Below are 21,390 nucleotides of genomic sequence, written 5' to 3'. Positions count from 1 at the left end.
TCTGGTGGAGTCCTGTGAGGTAGTTTTTGTTCTCATGGCTTTCTGTGAAGTACTTTTTGCTCTAATGGCTTACTGTGAGGTAATTTTTGGTCTGGTGGCTTACTGTGAGTTCATTTTTGCTCTGATGGCATCCTTTGTTTTCATGGCTTTCTCTGAAGTACTTTTTGCTCTAATGGCTTACTGTGACGTAATTTTTGCTCTGATGGCATCCTTTGAGGTAATTTTTGTTCTTATGGCTTTCTGTGAGGTACTTTTACTCTGATGGCTTACTGTGAGGTAATTTTTGTTCTCACGGATTTCTGTGAGGTAGTGTTTGCTCTGAAGGCTTAGTGTGAGGTAATTTTTGTTCTCATGGATTTCTGTGAGGTAGTTTTTGCTCTGATGGCTTAGTGTGAGGTATACATTGCTCTGGTAGCATCCTGTGAGGTAGGTTTTGTTCTTGTGACTTTCTGAAAATGAGGTAATTTTTACTCTGATTTCTTCTTGTTGTTAATTTTTGCTCTTAAACACTTCATGTTAATCATGTTTGCACTGATGGCTTCCTGTGAGGTAGTTCTTGTTTTCAAAATGTTTGCTAAAAGATTTCGTTTATCTATATCCACATTGAATTAATTTTTACCCTTTCATGTTCTGCTTTAAATCTTTACTATTTTAATTTGCAGAATAATGTTATATTTATCCCACTAAAGTAAGATATCAAATGTTTAATTTAGTACAAAACCTAAAGCAATTTGGTAATTCTAATAAGTTCTGTACAAAACACAGATTTGTTTTTGTCATATTAACTAAACCACTAAATCTTTTTTTTTTATTTATTTAATTCAGTGAGCTGTACTTTGCATCGCTCCCGATCTCTGTGCTTATAATTACTCATGAACTCAGCATGAGGTGAATTTACTACCAGGGATGAAACCCATCTTTGTATTCCCACATAAAACATTTAATCTTTAAAATAAATTGTTTTTCACCGTGCTTAGTTAAATCATGCTCATCTGACGGCTCCTACTTGTTAGAGCCTGAACTAACAGCTCAACTGTTACTGAAATAAAATGGCCTGATTCATGGGCCATCTATCTATCCATGAAAAACATGTTCGGATTACCGTCTGTCTGTCTATCTATCTATTTGTCTGTCTCTATGATATATTGTGCTGTTCATGTATTATATGCCTCATTTGTTCTCTAATGTCTGAACATTGTACACATTGTTTATATATGAGAAATAAGATATCTGAAAAACAGTCTACTTTATTAAAATTCAAATTAAAGCTATACTGTATGTTGAAAAAAGCAACTTTTTTTTTAAGTCTCTAACCCTGAAAGAAAAATATATTTTTTAACTGAATGCTGATGTTATTAGAGCATTAATAAACGCATGCAAAGAATAATTTTTTCCACTGCAGGAGTTTTCTAGTAGAGAGCAATAAAAGCGTAAAATGAAAAGCTCTCTTAAGAGTTTTAATTATTTAGCTGGTTATTTGTGGTGGAAGGTGAGGTCTGAGTTTATTAGAAAATATTGTGGATTGATAGGGACAGAATTAACTGTGGGACTGGGTCAAATTCCTGTGGTTGGAGCATCAGAGCAAGCGGGAGGACATGCGATTTTAAAAACAGCCTCCAGTCTGGAGAGAAGAAACTGTGGGGGAAAAGAAAGCTAATATGTCTGTGATGCCTCAGAGAAACACTGAAACCTTTTTCATAAATCTGTGTCTCAGACGTCCGAATTCATCCTCTCCTGAAGTCAGTGACAATAGCTTTTACACACACACACACACACATACACACACACACACACACACACACACACACACACACACACACACACACACACACACACACACACACACACACACCTACAGTAACATATGCTTGATGCACTTTATAGAAACTGGACCATATGTTTGTTTTCCATTAAAGTGTGACTGTAATATATTTAATACACACAAACCCACATACACACAGACACACATGGACATCATAAAACATCTGCGCTGCTACACACAACTACGTTTTGTTCCCACCAAAATGAAGAAGTATCTTCCTATTCGCTCAGGTCTAACTCAAAATTTAATGCCTTCATGCTGAACATCTGATATGAAGCATAATAATGAACCCTCAAGACAGAAAAAAGTCAAACGACAAACCATCGTGCAAATCACACCAGACAATTCTAAATCTTCACAACACAGCTGAGAATAAACATCCACAAACAAGTGCTCTCCATGAGCGGGGACTATGGGACAACAGTAATATGTATCCATTAACACGGTTTCTGCTAACTGCCTCCCCTGCTAGCGCTGGTCTATAATTAAATTACAGTGGGCTCGGGGGAACACTCAGAATCTCTCAGCTGTTCTCCAGGCTGCCGGGGGGAGCTTTTCATACCAGTGACATGTGACCGAGAATGCAGCGATATTGACAAATAATGAAAATGTGTGGTTTAATTGTTCGCATAAAACAACTCGTTTTCGATGAGGAACAGGAAATGCTCGAAAGAACAGGAAGAACTCTTGGGATTTCTGTCTTTATTCCTCAAACTCTGATCATCCTGTCTTTCCCAAACTTTATTGCTCTGACATAAAGCACCGGGATACCGAGTTGGGCTCGGGAAAGCTTTTATCTTTGCATCCGTATCAGAATGTAATCAAGCAAAAAGTAAGAGAAAGTACCGGATCAACAGCCGTACATCCGGGATTATCAGTCACAGAAAGACGACAGTTCTTTTATGGACAGGGTTTGTGTAGGGTGAACACAAAACCCATAGCTCAAAGTCCAAAAGTGTTTTATTCCTCTCACACTTCAGCAGTTTGCAGATAATCACATGCTAAAAATAGTTTTTGCTCACATTTTGTTTTGTGCATCTTCAACACTGAATGTCTTTGTCATGTCACAATCTACAGTGGTGGTTAATATAAAGCTCATACAGTATGAAAGTAGACACTCAGGACTTTGTAGTGTTTCATAAGTATTTATGTTTTTCCTAGATGACTAGAGACAAAATATTCATTAAAAAAGTTTTAAAAACACATGAGCGCTCACCTCCATTCTGCTCATTAGACAAGGAAAATACGGAGAGAAATTTAGTCCCTGGGGTAAGAGTAATTTTTTAAGCATCTGCACACAGCCAGAAAATCAGGAATGCCAAGGTCAAAGTCTGTGCTTAGCCTGTGAGTATCTCAACGTGTTGCAAATGGTAAATCATTGGTTGTTATTTGAGAGCGGGTAAAATCAAAGGCAGGGCCAATTGCTTGACTTTAGTGAAAGAATTTTTGTCTTTACAGTAATGAGTACGGATGAATCGAGCATAACCAAGGACATGAGCTTCAGTCTGTTCTGAATGGAGTTTTTCTCGAAATAAAGCAATAACGCAATTTGTTTTACAGTTTGCATACAGTTTGTAAACTAAAATCCATATTACATGCCTCTCTTTAATGAAGTCTGCTTTTCAATAGCAGTCATCGATACATCGATGTGGTAGAAGTGAAATAATACAGCTTAAGGTGTGCTGATGTAAGAAATTATTTGATTGCAAAGTTTCCAGTCAGTATTTATCTGCTGAATGGGGTAGGACTTTTTGTAGGTAACAGTACACCTGTGTGCTTCTCACAACCATCACGTCTATCAAAATCTGAGCGAATTCGGCAACATAAGCGGCAGATATATTCCGATATATTCCAAACGTGCAATGCCTAAAACATCTCTCTGAATGGCCTACTGAAAAATAGTGGGTTTGAATTATTGACAATGCACAAACGGATGCAGTTTTTGCACCGTGTCAAAGCCAGGTTCAGGCTGAGTGGCTGAAATGAAACTGTCATGTAATGAAAACAGTTAAACAGAGGAATAAAGTATAGAATTCTAATCTTTCTGAGCCATGCAGAAATCTTATTTTGCTCTTTATCCATCTCAATAGAAAGCAATAACATATGATTATATTTCTATAATGGGAGTATATATTTAACAAGTAAACGGAAAGAAATACTCTGCCTTTACGTACTGTAAAGCCTCATGATGCTGGAACGTTAGAAAAAAAAATGGTAGCATTTTCATCTCTATCTGCTCCGTTCTAGGAGGTTCTGCACTTATTTACTCATTCTAATACTGTTACTGGTGACAACATCAATAATTTACTTCAACCAAACTACATTAGCAGAGGATTCTCTCCCTTTATAGTGCAAACAAACAGACTGGCTGAAATTCTGTGTTAGAATCAGCTCGAGCCACAGCAGCCCTGGGTGATGGCAGGACACTGCAGAGTGTTTGGAGCCTACAAAGCTCTCTTCTAGTGAAAGTGGCTCCATGGTTAATGTTTGCTGCTTGAATATCAAGCAGGCGTAATGAAGTCATTTATCGGCGAGAGGCTGGCTCACCCACCATCCTGCAACCTTCATTAGTCTGCCTCAGCCTGAGCAGCATCACCTCCCACCAGCTCTGCAGAATTGAATCTGCTTTAATGCAATGCTTTATTGTTTCATCTTTTGGGGGGTTATTTATTTATGTGTTTGTTTATTATTATTGTTGTTGCTAGTGTTGAGTCGATTTTTGGAAAATGTAATAAAAAAATTATATTAATAATATTAATAATAAGAAAAAGAAGAAGAGGAAGAAGAAGTAGAAGAAGAGGAAGAAGAAGAAGAATATAATTAAAATAATAATTTCATGTGTATTATTATTATTATTATTATTATTATTATTATTATTATTATTATTATTATTATTATTATTATTATTATTATTATTATTAATGGTTCTTGCAAAGCAACATTATTGTTATCTTGCATACTGAGATTTTTCTTCCGGACAACTTTTCCGGACAACTTGTCCCGCAGCTTTTGTCTTAGACCCATGGATGAGGTGTCAAATCGACCGGCTCATTGAGGCTATGACTTTTATAAGCGATCGGAATTCAGGAATTCCCGGTACGGAAGCTCGAGCGTTTTTTTTTCCATAGACTTGAATGGGGAATTCTTAAAATTCTTTTGTTCTCTCTGTAGATGTAAAGGACACTCTCAATACATGTAACTATCAACTCCACACTATCAATCCAATGATTCCAAAAGTATTGGCCCCCCAGCCCGATGAGGGGAACTGACATCAAGTGTAGCCCCGCCCCCAAAACAAGCGAAATCAAAAAGTTAGCACCAAATGGACATGTCATAAATCAAAACACTCAGCACGATGAGTGGAACTTGCCACCATTCACATTTTCTTCAGGAAATGTACATTCTAGTTATTATTATTATTTTACAATAAGGTCTGAAAGTCCACTACTAGCACAGCTAGTAAAAAATAACATGAATTATAGAATAATAAAAATTCTATGCAAATTATTTCAGGGATTGCTCAATGACCTGTAAATATTTACCTGTAAATATTTTTTAATCTTATATGATGTACTACAATGTGTCAAGTGTTGCAGTATTGTATTTTTTATTTTCTTGTTTGTTTTTTCTTAATGAAAACATTTCTTGGATTTTCTATTAAATTGAGTTTACTGTGAAAATGGATCAAATATGGGGTCAGTCAGCTACTTTATTGGTCTAATATTTCTATAAAACACTAAAACCTGATACATCTAAGCTGCATATGTGTGCTTTAGTACCTAGAGAATTGTTCTCTCTCTCTCTCTCTCTCTCTCTCTCTCTCTCTCTCTCTCTCTCTCTCTCTCTCACTCTCTCTCTCTCTCTCGACGGTGTGACTAATCCAGCAGTAACACATGATCATTAGCTGATTTACGGCTGGAGAATGGGGCAGTAATCAAGGTCAGTAGAGGTGGTTTTTCTGTAATTGGGATCTCAAGTGTGAAAGTACTGCTTATTACGAAAATATCAAATTGCTTTAATCCTTAATCTTGTGTATGTCATGGATAAAAATTAAATAAATTACCGTTCACTGTAAGTGCAACCTCCTTCTCTCCGGCCCCGACTCGAGGCACCACAGCACGACAAACGTATTTCCCAGCATCCTCTTGCCTCACTGATTTTAAAGTTAGGATGTTCTCGTTGCTCAGCACCTTAGGTTAAAGAAGCCAAAGGTTATCAAATTCAATCACTTTAGCAAAAGACAAGGGTCATGGTCATAGTAAATCATACAGCACTGCTGGGCAGCTTAGCTTAAAAATGTTCTTCTTCTGAATTATTAAAATCTAATTTGGGGAGGAAGCAGTGAACTGTCGCCATGTGTTGGATGGTGAGGTGACAGGCACCAAAACTTCAGCGACGGCCCCTAGAGATCACAAAACAGGGACATCGCACCGACTGGATTCTGGAATAATAGAAATGAGTCTGCCATGCTGAAAAAATGCTTAGTCTGAGAATACACAACAAAGAACAAAAAGCGGACATGCACACCTGAGTAGTCTAAGTCTGGGCCTTGGTCAGCCTGTGTGTCACATGTCTGTTTACATGTCATGTCTGTTGTTAAGAAATTAAAGGTCTTTTTTTTTATAGTTCTCTGGGGGACTGTTTCATATTTTGTGACGTTTCACATCGTACATTCCTAAACCCTGGCTTAATCCTGGTTTTGTATGTTTGCAATATCAACAATTGTGACCAGGTTAAATAATGCCTTGTTTCGTAACTTCATCAAGCCACAAACATTCTAACACTGCTTCTTTACACTCTGTACAAGTTTGGCACTGCAACTCAGTGTTAACACTACAAGCTACACTAATGCCGGGTTTTATAACCCGGGTTAGAAGCGGCTCTAAACCCGACTTCTAAATTACTTCAAATCTAAATTGTTTCTCTACCCAGTGTTTTAAAGCATGGTTAAGAACAACAATAACATGAGGTTAGGCACAATTAGGCACAAAAACATTATGGTGTTACAAAAGTGTTTATAAGCAGCGATAATTAAAAATGAATTACAAGTATTTAAAAATAAAACTATTAAATGTAATAAATGAAAGTTCTTCTCATGAGAACATTCCATGCTAAACCATTTTCCTGATGATATTATGTGCTAAAAGGCAACATGTTACACTGCATTGCTTTCACTGTCAGTGCCTCGGGCCTGTGGTTGTAATTTAAGGAGGTGAGAACTGCCAGAAAGAATCATCAGGAGGTGTCACTGTGCATGTAAACATAAACATCCTCTGCAATAATCAGCATGCTTTTAGGAATTATTACTAAAACATGATAATGCAGTTATATATGTGTATACCGTGGTACACACTTACATAAAAGGTTTATATACACTATGCATGATATATAAATATATAAATATATAAATGCATTATTGAAAGAAAGAAAAAAAGTAAATGTATACCACGGTTTCTTTTTGGAGTGAGGACGTTTAAAGCTATTCGTTTCTAAACAAAACCGGTTTCATGATGATTTCACCATCAGCTTGAAGAACTTACCACTCCAGACCCTCTCTTCATCCACACGATCGTGAGTGATGGGTTTCCAGTCCAAGCACAATTAAACACGGCATCTGATCCCAGGTCCACCTGCAGGGACTGCGGTTCTGCAGCCATCCGAGGACCAACTGCAGAAAACAAACAGCGAGTTTGAAATAACAGGTCCAAAAATGCAATTACATTTTCTTTGGCTGTGGCAAACGAGGGCCGAGTTGATTATTTCCAGTAAGCCGGTGTGATAACTATGTTTAATGACTTTTTTAACAAATAGCTAAGATGTGCTTCAGCTTAATTGCAAATGGAAATGTATTTTTCAGCAAATGAGAAGAGGCAGGAAACTCACAGTAGACGTCCACGTTGCGGCTGATATTTGTACTCCCAAGAGGATTGGTGACCTCACAGGAAACAGCATCCGTGAAGAAGGAGTGGTCCACTACGACTTCATAGGTGTCTCCAGAGACTTCTTTAATCACATGACCACCTTTGGCCCACCTAAAGAAAGTGTTTAGTACAGATAGAGTTGGATTATTCATCATCTGAGCTTTATATTATATTATATTATATTATATTATATTATTAACAGAAAGTAGCACTAACGTGAATCATAGCTTTTGAGCTGGAATATATATATAAAAAAAAAAACTCATCACTGAACCTCTCAGAAAATAGAATTTGAATATGCACTGATTGTGAGCGAAACACCATGCCATGGAAATCACAACACCAATGTCACTAAGGCAGTGGCAAGAGAAGCACCATCTAGATCCAAATACCTCCATTGTGCAGAAAATATCTAAACACAGCAGAATGTCTGGCTGTGTAATACATCCTGGCCCTGGCTGCTGAAACACAATGACAAGTTCTTCCCCTTTATTTGCCAGTGGTTAGAGTCTCTGAGACAATATGTGATACGGGAATCATTGAAGTGACTGATCCCTGTTGGCCTCAGCATGTTTTTCAGTGCTTCGGTAAAACATTGACAGCACACACTCCCATTACACTGCAGGGGAAAACAAATCTCAGAGTGACAAATTCACAGACCCCTCCTAACGTTAGTAAATGGCACCAACCATCCTCAGCACAAAGGAGGCAGTCGTTAATGAATCGATGCATCACTACATGAGAAGCGCTTCATTTGTGTTGGAAGGCAGCATCCTGTGGCATCATGCCTCGTCTCCCATCCTGCTTCTGTAACGATTCTGAGAATGTCAACAGGGCTGTTGGCATCTGAGGTGAGATTCATTTGTACAACGTAAAGGTAGAAAAGATTGAGCATGTCTGTATGGACGTTAATTAAATATGTACTTTCTGTCCTGGTTACCTTGTAGCACAGAATAGATGGAACAGAATTGTTAAGTAAGTAAGTAAATAAATGAATAAATAAATAAATAAGTTCCTCAAACTGAAGAATTATTTTTTTTTCACGAATTTGCATCTCCTGCATTCATTAACTCCCCAACTCTGAGCCTAATAAGAATAATTTAAAACACAATGGAGCTGAAATATAATTGCTTGGACCAGCACTATAGCTTGTGTTGAGGATGGCTGAGAACTCTGTCAGCTCAATCCGCCTTAGAAACACCTGTGTTTCCAAAAATATTCAAACCAGGGCATATGGGAGCTTGCGTCGTCTCAGCTACAGACGTAATTGCTCCTGGAAAAGAGGCTGAGCTGCAGCATGAAACTTTCTCTTTATGAGTAATTAGACCAGCACTAACCTGCTATCTGTCTACCAGAGAGAACACCAACAAGCTCTACCCCCAGCCGCCCACCAAACAACACTCCATACCCTTTACCATACTATAAGTTCACATGCTTCTAAGTAGCCTTTGTTTTCCAGTGGGGTCTTTAAATACTTATGAGGATGTGGTGGTTCAGTGGTTAAGGCTTGGGGTTACTGATCAGAAGGTGGGGGGTTCAAAGCCCACAAGCTGCTGAGACATTGAGTCCTTGGGTCGGGTCCTTGAGCAACGCCCTTAACTTCACCGGCTCCAGGGGTGCCGTATTATATCTGACCCTGAGCTCTGACACCAGGGCTCATAATACCCTGGGATATGTGAAAACTTAAAGCGTTGTACTGTGTATATGACAAATAAAATTTAGATTTTAAGCATCAGAGAAGAAATCTTTCAAGTTGCTTCCATGTCTAGTGTTCAGAATGCTTTTCAGAACGCAGAAAAACTCCTGCACTGCCAGATTTGCCGAGTGTTTGCCATGGCTGCGTACGGCATCCCGTTTAATCTTTTGTTTATTCTCCAAGACCTATTTCTACAAGAACACAAGACACAAAAGGAGCACATGATGACGGCAAACAGTATCCGAAGAATGTTTTTCATACAATGTGAAAAGATGTAACTAGTAACTAGTCACCACTCTGCCAAATTTATACAATTATATAATTATTTGTTTTATATTTTTACACCACTCTGTACTCTAGATGCGAACATCGACTACTGTATGTTCATTAGCTACACCACGTCGTTTTTTTTAGACTGATCATGAGAGAACTATGACCATGACAGAAGTATCAGAAGTTCAACTCATACAAGAAAAAAACAGTAAATGAAACCTGTGGAGATTCACGATCAAAAATTAACATTACCATATATCCAGAATGATCCCAGTAGGCACCAGAGCACCACATGTATGCGACTTGTTTAAACTGATAGAACGCTCGGTCTGAAACCCCACAGAAGGATTATTTGAAGGCTTTTTTATTTTTTATTTATTTATTTTTTTTGGAACAGCACCTAAAATACCAAGCTATACTTCTCCAAACTCATCTGAATCATTCCCAGTCAGTGAGAGTTTCATGCCTAAGTATAAGAAATAAGAAGCTTAAGTGCCATTGATTTTGTTCAGTTTTTCCCTTTGGGGAGTCCCAATGAAGATTGTTCAGCTGTAGAAAAGAGACGTTTTCTTTTATACGATCCATTTAGGTAGACAAGAACTATTAAGCATTATAAGAATTTTTACAGAACCTTTAAGAAAGTATATGTGATCATTGGATTTGTGCCCTTTATTTTACTTAGTTAATGATTATTCAGCCTTTAGCTATTTAAAATGTTCCCCTCCTGATTATGCCGTGACACTGATTGGTCTAAATGACTGGGTGCTGATATAAATGATATAACAGATCCCAGGCATAGACCTTGGGTAGAGAAGGAATGAATGCTAGGCAAGTAACTGGTATTGGTAAGAGATATGGGTTCTGACTAAGCCATTATTTCTGGATGAGAAAAATCTGGAGCAAAATTTTTGTGAGACATTTTCACTCTCTGCTTTATCATGGACAAGACTACACTGATTCTCCACTGATTCCTGGAAACACCAGGAGCAAGGTGGGAAAACATCCCGGATGTGGATACTAGTCTTAATCTCCACCCATGGGAAATTTCCCATAATCATTTCACATAGCTGGATGTTTTTTCTTTGCTGGGAAGAAACTCTAGAACCTGCATAAACTCTTCAAGCTCAGGATCGAATCAACGATACTGAAGCTATGAGCCAGGAATTCTATCCCCTGCTCCATGTAACTTTTAGTCTAATACAAAGGAAGGATATTTTTTAACACCTTGTATCAGTGCTGTGATGTAAAACCATTCTATTCTTCTGGCCTTCAACCAGAACAACCCCAAATCATCCTGATTATCAAGCATTTTAAACAAGGGGTACTTGGGTGTGTTTGAGTTACAGCTGGAGATCACACCTGACATGTTATTCGCTTCACTCGGGGATTTGCTCAGGTGCAGAGACATTTCAATATCATTGAGTCTGGAGATGAGAGATTTGTCTATAGAGAGGCATCATTTTGATTGGCATGCACACAATATCCATCAGAGTGCTATAACAACGAGGGTAGGTTTGTTGATTGAGTTGATATGTTTTCCCATCTTTACAGCTGTGTGACTGACATTTCAATATACTGCTGATTGGAACACGCACATGATGGTGATGTGCTAACTTTTCCTCTCCTACTTCTAACCTTGTTCTCTTCATGTCTTAAAATCTCACTGTCCTTGTACCAACATATTCAGGATGTGTCATTTATGGCCTCACACGGTTAATGAAGGGGGGTTGGGGTGGGGGGTGGGGGTCATTTTATTACAACATCAGAGCACAGACACATTGCCAGAATTCTTTAACGCTCACACCCCTGGCACTTAGATCCTGTTCTAAGCAATTTGCTCAGTGTGTATGCATATTCCAGTAGCATAGGCATAGAGTCACGGGGGATCTGCGGTCACCAAAAAACAAGCAGCATCTTCTATCTTCTGTGTGTGCACATAAAACCCTCTGCAGGCATATTGAACTTGGAAGGGAAGTATCATCTCGTGCACCTCCGAGACATCAGTATGGGGATGCATAACAGAACAAAAAACATGGCAAAGCAGTGCAAACACACAAACAACAACCACAGCATAATTATTGCAGGCACAAGAGATTCAGGGAATTTTGTTTCCTCATTTTGAGGAAATACGGAACGGCATCACGGGTTCTTGCAAGACGGATCTTCTCATAAGATCCAACAGATATCGTTTCTGTCTTCCTCAGGCTTGAACATGTTCACTTCTCCTACGCCAAGCCAACAGTTTCTCTGTTTACCATCTTGCACATAACAATGCATCCCAGAACCCTTCAAACACACAGAACTCCATGGAGTTTCAAACAACTTGGTGCTTGGTTCCCCAATGAACCTATTATTAATTCAAGTGCTGGTTTCATACCTCACTGCTTTCCTACTCTGGAATTCATCAAGGCAAGTGACAATCAACAGTGTTGTTAAAGTTACAAAAGTGAAACCAGGCTAGATAAATATAGGGCGACACTTGACACGGGGCGGGTGTTAAGAATTCAAAATGGGAGGATATTCTTGACTTGCAGAAAATGTTCAGTAATCAAGTATTAATATCGCAACTAATGTACCATGGCATGGTTTATAAAGTCATGCCAATGAAACTGCCTTAATTGAGAGCAGAATAGCTTAGAGCTCGACAGAAATAGAGACTGAGGAGGAATCAGTAAAGTGTCCGGGGAATTTTTTAAGGTTATAAACAGGCCATTTCTTAAAGAAATGCTGAATTTGCAGAAAACATCACTTGGTCTGTTTTTGCTCTGGCTGACGTAGTTCATACCTCTTTGAGATTCACAGTGTCCATGTAATCATGGTCATAGTGCTCCTTTTGGGTCCTCTGTGTCCCAGTGTCCACATCCCCAAGCACGTTTTCTCTCTCACTTTGAATCAATGCTTTCTTTATCTATTTTAGACAAAGTTTGCAGACATTTTAAAGAACACTAGAAATCTTCACTGTTTAAACTCGTAATTAATTGGAGTTAATAAACTATTAACTGAACTGGTGTCGAGGGACACTCGGTAACGGATTAGTGCAATAAAAACAGATTAAAATCTGAATGATGGTATTACTTTTTTAAATGCTTGAATATTTCTACTTTACATGTCATTGATTTTTTTATTCTCCTCTTATTGAATCAATGAAGCGTGTGATAAAAAGTGCTTTCGTTAAGTTGTTAAATTGCCTCTTTTTCTTTCTTCGCCCAGAATAAGGACACCGACGTGGCCTCATTGGTCCCGCTGGCTACATTTGAGGTTGAGACCGAAGGAAAAATGCCCTCTGAAATCTACAGATGCACATCTTTTTTTCTGGTCTGAGTCAATATGCCAACTGAGTAGCTCTGAGATTTGAGGTGTTTTATTTAAAAAAAAAAAAAATGGAGTCAAACTCCATTTGCTTCTCAGTCTGGCCACCTGTTTGCACTTGAAATATCCTTTCCATTTTCTAACAGTTCTAAAGATTTGATGCTAAGTGGTTCCTGGCACTTGGGATTTTTCATCTATTCATACTTTACTTATGTTAGTTTTCAATCCTTTGCCTGAAAGCATATACTGAAATACCATCTCATGTATAATGGGTATAAAAAAATAAAAAAGATAAAAAAAAAATAGCTTGCCCTTAGTTCCATCTGTTTAGAGAGAAATGTCAGTATGTCCATCTGCTCCAAAACTTGCCAAGACAAATTTCAAGTCACATTTTTGTACAAGATATGCTTCAGTAAATCTAGAAAAGTACCTCACTGATATCTGTATTGTGACGTATCCAAAGAAATATTTCCAATTCGGTGGTAAGATTTACAGTTAGAAGTTTATGATTAAATGTAGTTTGTGTGTATGTACAGTATATTTGTGTGTATAAGTGTTTTACCTGTACTGAGTGACTGGTGGATTTGCTTTAGCAGAGCAGTGGAACTTCACCAGATTTCCTTCCAACACTGGCTGGGGTTCAACAGAGAGGTTTACCAGCGGTAAGTCTACAAGGAAAACATCAACATATTCAGGCACAAAGCAACAGATATCTTCTTTTGTTAAGATTCTACACCATTTACAGCCATTTACAGCATATTTATTTAAGTTTTGTAAAATTTAGTCTTAAAATGATGTACGGTATTAAGCGGAAACCTTCAGCACCTTTAATAATGACACGGCAAAGGATACAAAGGATTAGATAGTAATGATGACTATAATTACTTGCGTATTTATTGTTTCTAAAGACTAATAGTACAGACTGACTTTGTGAGTAGTTTCAATGTAACTGAAGACTTCGGAAGTTTAAAAGACTTTAGAAGTAAAAGTATTCAGAAGTTTCTGTGAAAAATGTGCAAATAAAGTGTTAATTTATTCATGCCCCCGTTTTGAGGAAATCGTCTGAATTTTGGCCTTAAGCAGGTTTTTGTTAGAGGACAAGTATTAAATTCAGTTCCACTTTCTGACCGATTGTTTATAACTACAATAAATCAGGCTGAAACACATATTTGGACATTTTGAACATATGAAGGACATCGTAGGAAGCAGTACTTAGAAATCAGAAAATCAGAAAAATAATAAAAATAAAATTCTCATGGACTAAATTTTAAATGCTACTTTGATTATCACAATAAAATAAAAAATGACAGCATGAGCAGTATCTGCGTTTTACTGTGAACATACTAAGTACAAACAGAAACTAGTGCACATGAAATAAAAAATAACATTTCAACTTTTAGAACTTTTATAACATTAAAAACATAATTATTCAGTGATAGATCTATTTGTGCATTCATTTTCCTACATTAGCACACACAAATGAATAAAGTACAGAATCCTTCTTCTTGTCACAAGTTTAGTCACAAAGCATATCACTTTCTGCTACTCAAAATATAAAATATTACGATACTTCAGTTCATTGTGCATTATCCAAAATAGGATCCGCTGTATCAAGTGCTAATTCATACACCAGCAGCTATTAAACGTGAGCGGAACCCGTAGTGTTAAATTTGCTATTCTTGTCTAGAGTCTTGTTAACATGATTATGATGACTAGGATCCTGTTCATGACAATCAGCCTTAATACTTAGAGTTCCTAAATGAATGAGATGGATGTAATGAAATTGTAATGAATAAACATGCAATTTTCTGTCTCACATTGTTTCCAAATGTACTTGGGGCAACAGACAACAGCAACTCAGGCAATCCAATGAGTCAAACAAAAAGCATGTATAGTCCGTAACAATCACTCACTCACTCATTTTTTTATCGCTTATCCGAACTACCCTGGGTCACTGGGAGCCTGTGCCTATCTCGGGCGTCATCGGGCATCAAGACAGGATACACCCTGCACGGAGTGCCAACCCATCACAGGACACACACACACACTCATTCACTCACACACTCACACACTACGGACAATTTTCCAGAGATGCCAATCAACCTACCATGCATGTCTTTGGACCGGGGGAGGAAACCGGGGTACCCAGAGGAAACCCCCAAGGCACGGGGAGAACATGCAAACACACAAGGCGGAGGTGTGAATCGAACCCCCGACCATGGAGGTGTGAGGCGGACGTGCTAACCACTAAGCCACTGTGCCCCCCTCTGTAACAATCAAGCTGCGCAAAACAAAAATTGCTAAAATGCCATGGCAGAATATGAAGGGTCCGTCTGCTGTCCTGAACACATCTCAGCACGGGAGTTTATACTGTTCTGGCCACCCTCAATAGCATAAAAGCTGGTTACATAAGCTGTAATACGGCGCTCACTTAGTACAGCTGGTTGTTTATTTGAAACGTCACTTTGACTATTACTAAAATGATTCTGGAATACAAATGTATCTCATATAGTTGTTTATTCTCCAGACTAGCTGGTGAAATTAAATTCAGGCTTTAAAAATGTTAACAGGACAGTAAGCACATAATGAATATTTAATGTGTAGCTACACATATTAGGATTAATTATAGTCTGATTTCCTGCTTATGTGTCGAGTATTAAAGGAAGAAGCAAGACTACAATCATTTTGATATAGAACTAGGCTTAAAAATAACAAGCTCATCGGTTACACTCGTTAAGTAAATGTTGACTTTAGTTCTCTTGCACCGTTTCTCATTTTCTTTCATTTCTTCAAACAATCTCTACTGAGCTATTCTGGTGTTTAAAATGGATCCAAAAAGACCAAATGCAAAAACAACACTTAAAAGATAATAAGTATACACAATAAGTACCGTAAGTATATTATTTGCATATATCATCTTAAAGTTACTGTTATGTAGGTACTTACTTGGAAATTGTCTGATTTATCTTCTAGATATTACAAACATTTTATAAAGTTTTAAAAAGATTCTTGGAAGAGCTTTTTATTTCGAAAACCTGTATTGATCCGATACGAATCCTTCGCGATTGAGACAATCCAAATAACTGGATTCAGGGTTAGGAACGAGGAAATCGGAGGGACGGCTCAGGTCTGCTGTTTTGGGGACAAGGTCAGAGAGGCTAGATTGAGATGGTTTGGACATGTACAGAGGAGGGAGATGGTTATATTGGTAGAAGGATGTTGGAGATGGAGCTGCCAGGTAAGAGGTCAAGAGGAAGGACAAAGAGGAGATATATGGATGTGTTAAATGAGAACATGGACTTAATTGGTGTGAGAGTAAAGGATGCTGAGGATAGAGTTAGGTGTAAACAGATGATTCGCCTAACGGTAAAAGCTGAAAGAAGAAAAAGAAGAAGTAGAATTTTTTTATAGAACTTTAAATAAATAACCTTGAAATTAATAATAATAATAATAATAATAATAATAATAATAATAATAATAATAATAATAATAATAAACATTATAGATAATACATCTTTACAAAAAAAAAAAAAGAAACAAATTAAAAGAGAACCCATTGTCTTCTAGGTAAATCCGCATGGTAGGGTTATCAATCATCATTTTTATGTATAATATAAAGACAAACAGTACTACATTTGTTAAAAGGATGCGAACTATGGGGATATTATGAATACAGTCTTTGTCATTACACATGAAACCTTTATGAATAGATGACACTTGAAATTGTTTTCCTTAGAGTGTAAAAAGTCATAAATATGCTATTCGTTTATGTTTTCTCTAGTCTTGGTATCCATGTATGACATCCTTTTAATGGTTTTGTTCCTTACTACCAATGGTAAAAATATCCAAGAAATTGGAACCGGAGCCTAAGCGCAGTTCACTCGTATTCAGCCAAGAGATTTCCAGTTCAAAAAGCAATTTCCACCTCATCTCTTTTCCCATGTTCTTCATATCTGTTCAAGAGTCAAGCGCCAAAATGCAACATTCTGTGTGAGTGGGAGTCTCTTAGAGACCACTGAACCAGAAAAGAGAAAGAATCCAAAAAAAGAAGAATTCAAATCCAAATAAGGAAAGGATTGTTATGCAGTTATAGACACTTGTGAACAGAGTGCATGTGTCAAGGGGTATCACTTCAAAATTTCAGTGCCACATGAACATGTTGGAGGAAAAGGAAAAGAGTGATGAGGTGTGGAGTGTTACCAAAAAAAAAAAAAAAAAAAAAAAAAAACCAAGGCAAAGAAGTAAAAAGAAGAAAAAAAAGTGACCTGGATCAGGTGGATGCCAATGCATTGTGTGTATTTGGATGTGTTCCTGTCTCCATGTGCTTTGAGTCCAATTACAACAATATAATCTCTATTGGGCATGGTCTCGAGCAGTTGTGGAGAAGGAACAGGCACAGAGACTGGCATAACAAATAGAATCAAACTAGGACCAAACTGCTGAGTCCCGGATGAGCATTTTTGTGTACAGTATGTGTGTGTTCTTGTAGTTTATGTACCCTGAAGGTACACAGCTGGACAGGGGGAGCTCAGCTGCTATAGTCCCAGTTGAAATGTGTTCCAGGTGGCATCCTGAACCTCTTCTGCCACTGTCTGTGCAGGGACTATGGCTCAACACACACACACACACACACACACACACACACACACACACACACACACACACACACACACACACACACACACACACACACACACACACACCTGTGCCAGGTCCTTCCCTGCCAGTGCAAGATGGAATGCAAATTTCTAAACCCATGAGACATCCTGCTCCACCAGGCAGCCAAGCTGATCACACAGCGAGCCGCATGGTCACCAGACGGCTACCTGTGTAACGTTAGTATTGCCTAATTGGCCAAATTAAGCAGATATAGCTGCAAGTCAGCCAGAGAAGCAGCCAAATTTGTGCTCAGGCTTCACCTGCACCAGGACAGTCTAACCTTCAATAACTTTTGATGTCTAAGTCAAAAAGGAAATTATCACTAATGCAATATAGGAGTTCCCGACAAACCATCATTCACTGAACAGAGCTTTTTCTATTTTATTTGCAACTTTGTAACTCTGAGATCAGGTCAAAAAAGAGCTTCATCAGTGTCTGTCTTTGTTACTGTCTTCTCATGAGACAGGGTGAACATCTTAATGCTTTCTAGAAGACATCTATTTTGACAAAATGCTGGCTCGTGCTCTTAAACACTTTGACGAGTGACCTCTTGATCTCCTCAAACATATGGAACTGAGAGATCCAGAGAAGGGTAACAGGGATACAAGGTCCATGTAGACATCATGCGAGAGCCTCTTTAGGCTGTTTGTCGTATATAGAGGTCCTTCAACTGAGTCTCCGTTGATGGACAGTGGCTTAATAAGATCGGTTTGTCACTTTGATGTATAAATGCATGAGATTGCTCTTTGGTTTAAGCCTCATGTGAGCGGCAGGCCATCAATATGCAGCGGTGCTAATTTCTCGCCTTCATCTGGAAAGTGCACAGAGGGGTCTGAAACACAGCCACCATCATGACAGATTCGACAACAACAGGGGAGCAGAATAGCAGCAAGAGAGGGAAAAAAATAAATAAATTAAAAATGAGAAGATGACGACAGTGGTGCGCTGACAGCTTTTTGATCGGAAGTTCAAAGCAGAGAGCAGATGGCATATTGGAACAATCGGCCAACTTCTTGCAGGGAGGATGAGGCAGCTTGAACGGCTTCATCCTTTCTCTTAAAGCTCAATCTTCCTTCATACTGGGTCACAGTGCCCAACTGTTCCCCAGGAGGGCTGCACAGGGGTAAAATAAGGTTTTGAAGAAGGGAGCATGCTAATCCAGGCTGCAAAATACGAAGCTAAACCCTTCTTTGACCAAATATAAATCTCTGACAAATACAAGAAGAGCTCCAGTATGGAGTTTCTTTATTCTAGAAGACCATTACTATGATATATCAATACAACTCAGGATCTTGAGAATTTCCCAATTCGTTTATCTTCAACTGCTTAATCCTGATGACAGTCTTGGTGAATTCAGAGCCCATTCCTTGCGTGCTTGGTGGTAATACTCCCATGATGGGACACTAGTCAATCACATGCTGCATGGATACATCTTGAGAAGCCTATTTAGTCATAGGGACAATTATAAAGTTAGTTACAAGGTGTGCTCAATGTTCAATCTATGACATAGACATCTATAGGGAGCTGTAACATGATCACATCACTAAATAATTGCTAAATTTCATCATGTTACCATCTTTTTTTCTAGTGCATCTGTATTTTCAATTATTAACGACGCAATTACTTAGGAGTTACTTATTTACTCATACATAAAATAAACACTCAATCCAGAATTCTAAAGCAGGGAGGGATGTAACCTTTTACAATCCAATGCATCATTTGCTCTCCATAGTAAATTTCATATTTAGATGCTTATTTGATTAACCCTGGGTCAGAATTTGTGATGAGGGCTTATGGTAAGTAGACATGCAGGGATGCATCTAATTATCAAGGATTCAATAGTAATGAGAGTTAATAAGGCCATAAAATGCATTGGATTTGACAAGCCAAGCTGTAAAGCGAGTCGGTGGGTGAGTAATGTTTGTACTGTGCTCTATCAGACGGGAAGACATTCGTCTCCGAGAGAACTGAATGTGAATTATGCCTGCCGGGGTAAAATCCAAAAATGCTTTTAATTACATTTGATGCCAATTAGTTCATACTGACCAAAGAGTTCAATTAAGGAAAAACAAGACCCGGTCATTAGAAAGGACGTGAGATGTTTTTTTTTTTTTTTTTTTTTGGTCAAACAAATGTCACCCTCTCTAGTCGTTTCTCTCTACATAAATAAACCGTTAGGATTTTTCTGTTTTTTAATACTAAATGTAAATTAGCGACAGGAAATCATTATCACCACCTTTGAAATAATGCACCTCGCTTATGCCTACAACATGCCTGATTATTACTAGCAAACTAGGACAAGGTCTTTCTCTACATTCGGTCTCCTGCTCTCTATCTGTCTACGTTCGTGAAGCCTTGCTTAAACTTTGCTCTTTCTCCTGAAAAGTATAACCAACATTTACTTGGCATTATCCATCAATCTTGCCCATATCTAATATCTGAGGTAATTTCAGGGGCTAAAAGAGCAGCTGTGCCCAATGATCTACATCATTACAAATGTGCTTCTTGACCTTAACAGGAAATATGACAGACTGAGCAAGCACTAGAACATGCCTACGTTATAAACTTTTAGAATTTCCCAGTTGAGTTGTTGTGATGATTCAGTAGCATCTTATTTAGGTCTTAAATAATAAATGAATAGTAAATGCGCTCCCACTTCAAACACAGTAGACTGAACATCAGAGACGAAGTGGGTAGAAATTTATCAATCCACAGTGTGGAAGAAATCATGTAATTCATCTTGCTTTCATACTGTATCCTTTTCTTACATATGCGATTTCTTGCTTGCTTTATTTTACTTGGGAATAATCTGCCATTGTGTGTACATAGGTATGAACACGTTTCCTGCCCTCTGGAAATTTCTCTCTCCATATCTATTTTCAGAATGCATTCCCTTCGTTATATGAACCAAATGGCCAAACTCCCAACGCCCCCTTGTGGCTTGAATGGTGTTTCTTTAGTGGTGCTTGCTTTCCTACAAACCATTCCCCATTCATATTCAGCAAACACCTGTTTGTGCATAATAGCATCAAAGTCAGCAACCTATCACATTCATTCACATTCCTTGTTGCTTTGAATTGCAAGCCCACTTAGACCACCGGTTATTTGGTCATGTATAAATCTGAGTGGGTAAGTGACTGCATGTAATGCTGAAAGCCTCATTATCCTCTTTGCATATGTGCCCTTTCACGCTCACCTTCCTCTCACCTAGGGACACTCGTTTTAACTGCTTTGAAAATCTTTCAACAAGCTTCGGTCTGTGCTGTGCTGTATATCTGAATACACTTCATCCCTCCACTGTCTCTCTCGCTCTCATTCTCCTCTCCTGCTTTGAGAGCAGACAGGAATCGAATGAAATTAGAAAGCGACAAGTCTTAGCAAACCGAAGGCCCGCTGCGGATGAATCAAAGTTCAATTACACTAAGTTTGATTTCTCACGTGGCTTAATTAAAAGAAGGATGGGAAGTGGGAGTGTGAGGTGGACAGCAGTGAAGTGCTGTGGTGTCTCAACATATCCATAAAGCATGATGATGAATGGAGATGATTTGTTTAGAACTGGGATTAGAACAGATTGTACAGTAGCTGGTGTATTTGTCTGTCATTGATTGTTGTTTGAATGTCAAGGAGGCTATTATTAATATCTACTCTGATTCTATAAGAAATTTAAACAAAAAATCTCTATTCTATTTTTTTTGTTTTCCTGACAGATG

General features: G+C 38.2%; 1 protein-coding gene across 8 annotated transcripts in view; it reads right to left on the bottom strand.

The window, feature by feature from the left end:
* kirrel3b (kirre like nephrin family adhesion molecule 3b) overlaps positions 1–21,390 on the bottom strand; it is a 215,831-nt gene that overhangs the window by 20,929 nt on the left and 173,512 nt on the right. For all 8 annotated transcript variants that reach the window (XM_027161716.2, XM_027161718.2, XM_027161717.2 and 5 more), the window contains exons 6-9: positions 13,584–13,689; positions 7,706–7,854; positions 7,363–7,490; positions 5,886–6,012 (exon numbers count right to left, since the gene is read on the bottom strand). In XM_027161716.2, the coding sequence (XP_027017517.2) occupies positions 5,886–6,012; positions 7,363–7,490; positions 7,706–7,854; positions 13,584–13,689 (510 nt within the window). The remainder of the gene's footprint in view (positions 1–5,885; positions 6,013–7,362; positions 7,491–7,705; positions 7,855–13,583; positions 13,690–21,390) is intronic.

The sequence above is a fragment of the Tachysurus fulvidraco genome, chromosome 13, assembly GCF_022655615.1.
Source record: "Tachysurus fulvidraco isolate hzauxx_2018 chromosome 13, HZAU_PFXX_2.0, whole genome shotgun sequence".
NCBI classification, from domain to species: domain Eukaryota; kingdom Metazoa; phylum Chordata; class Actinopteri; order Siluriformes; family Bagridae; genus Tachysurus; species Tachysurus fulvidraco.
The sequence above is the reverse complement of the archived record's forward strand: the minus strand, read 5'-3'. Positions and strand labels throughout refer to the sequence as shown.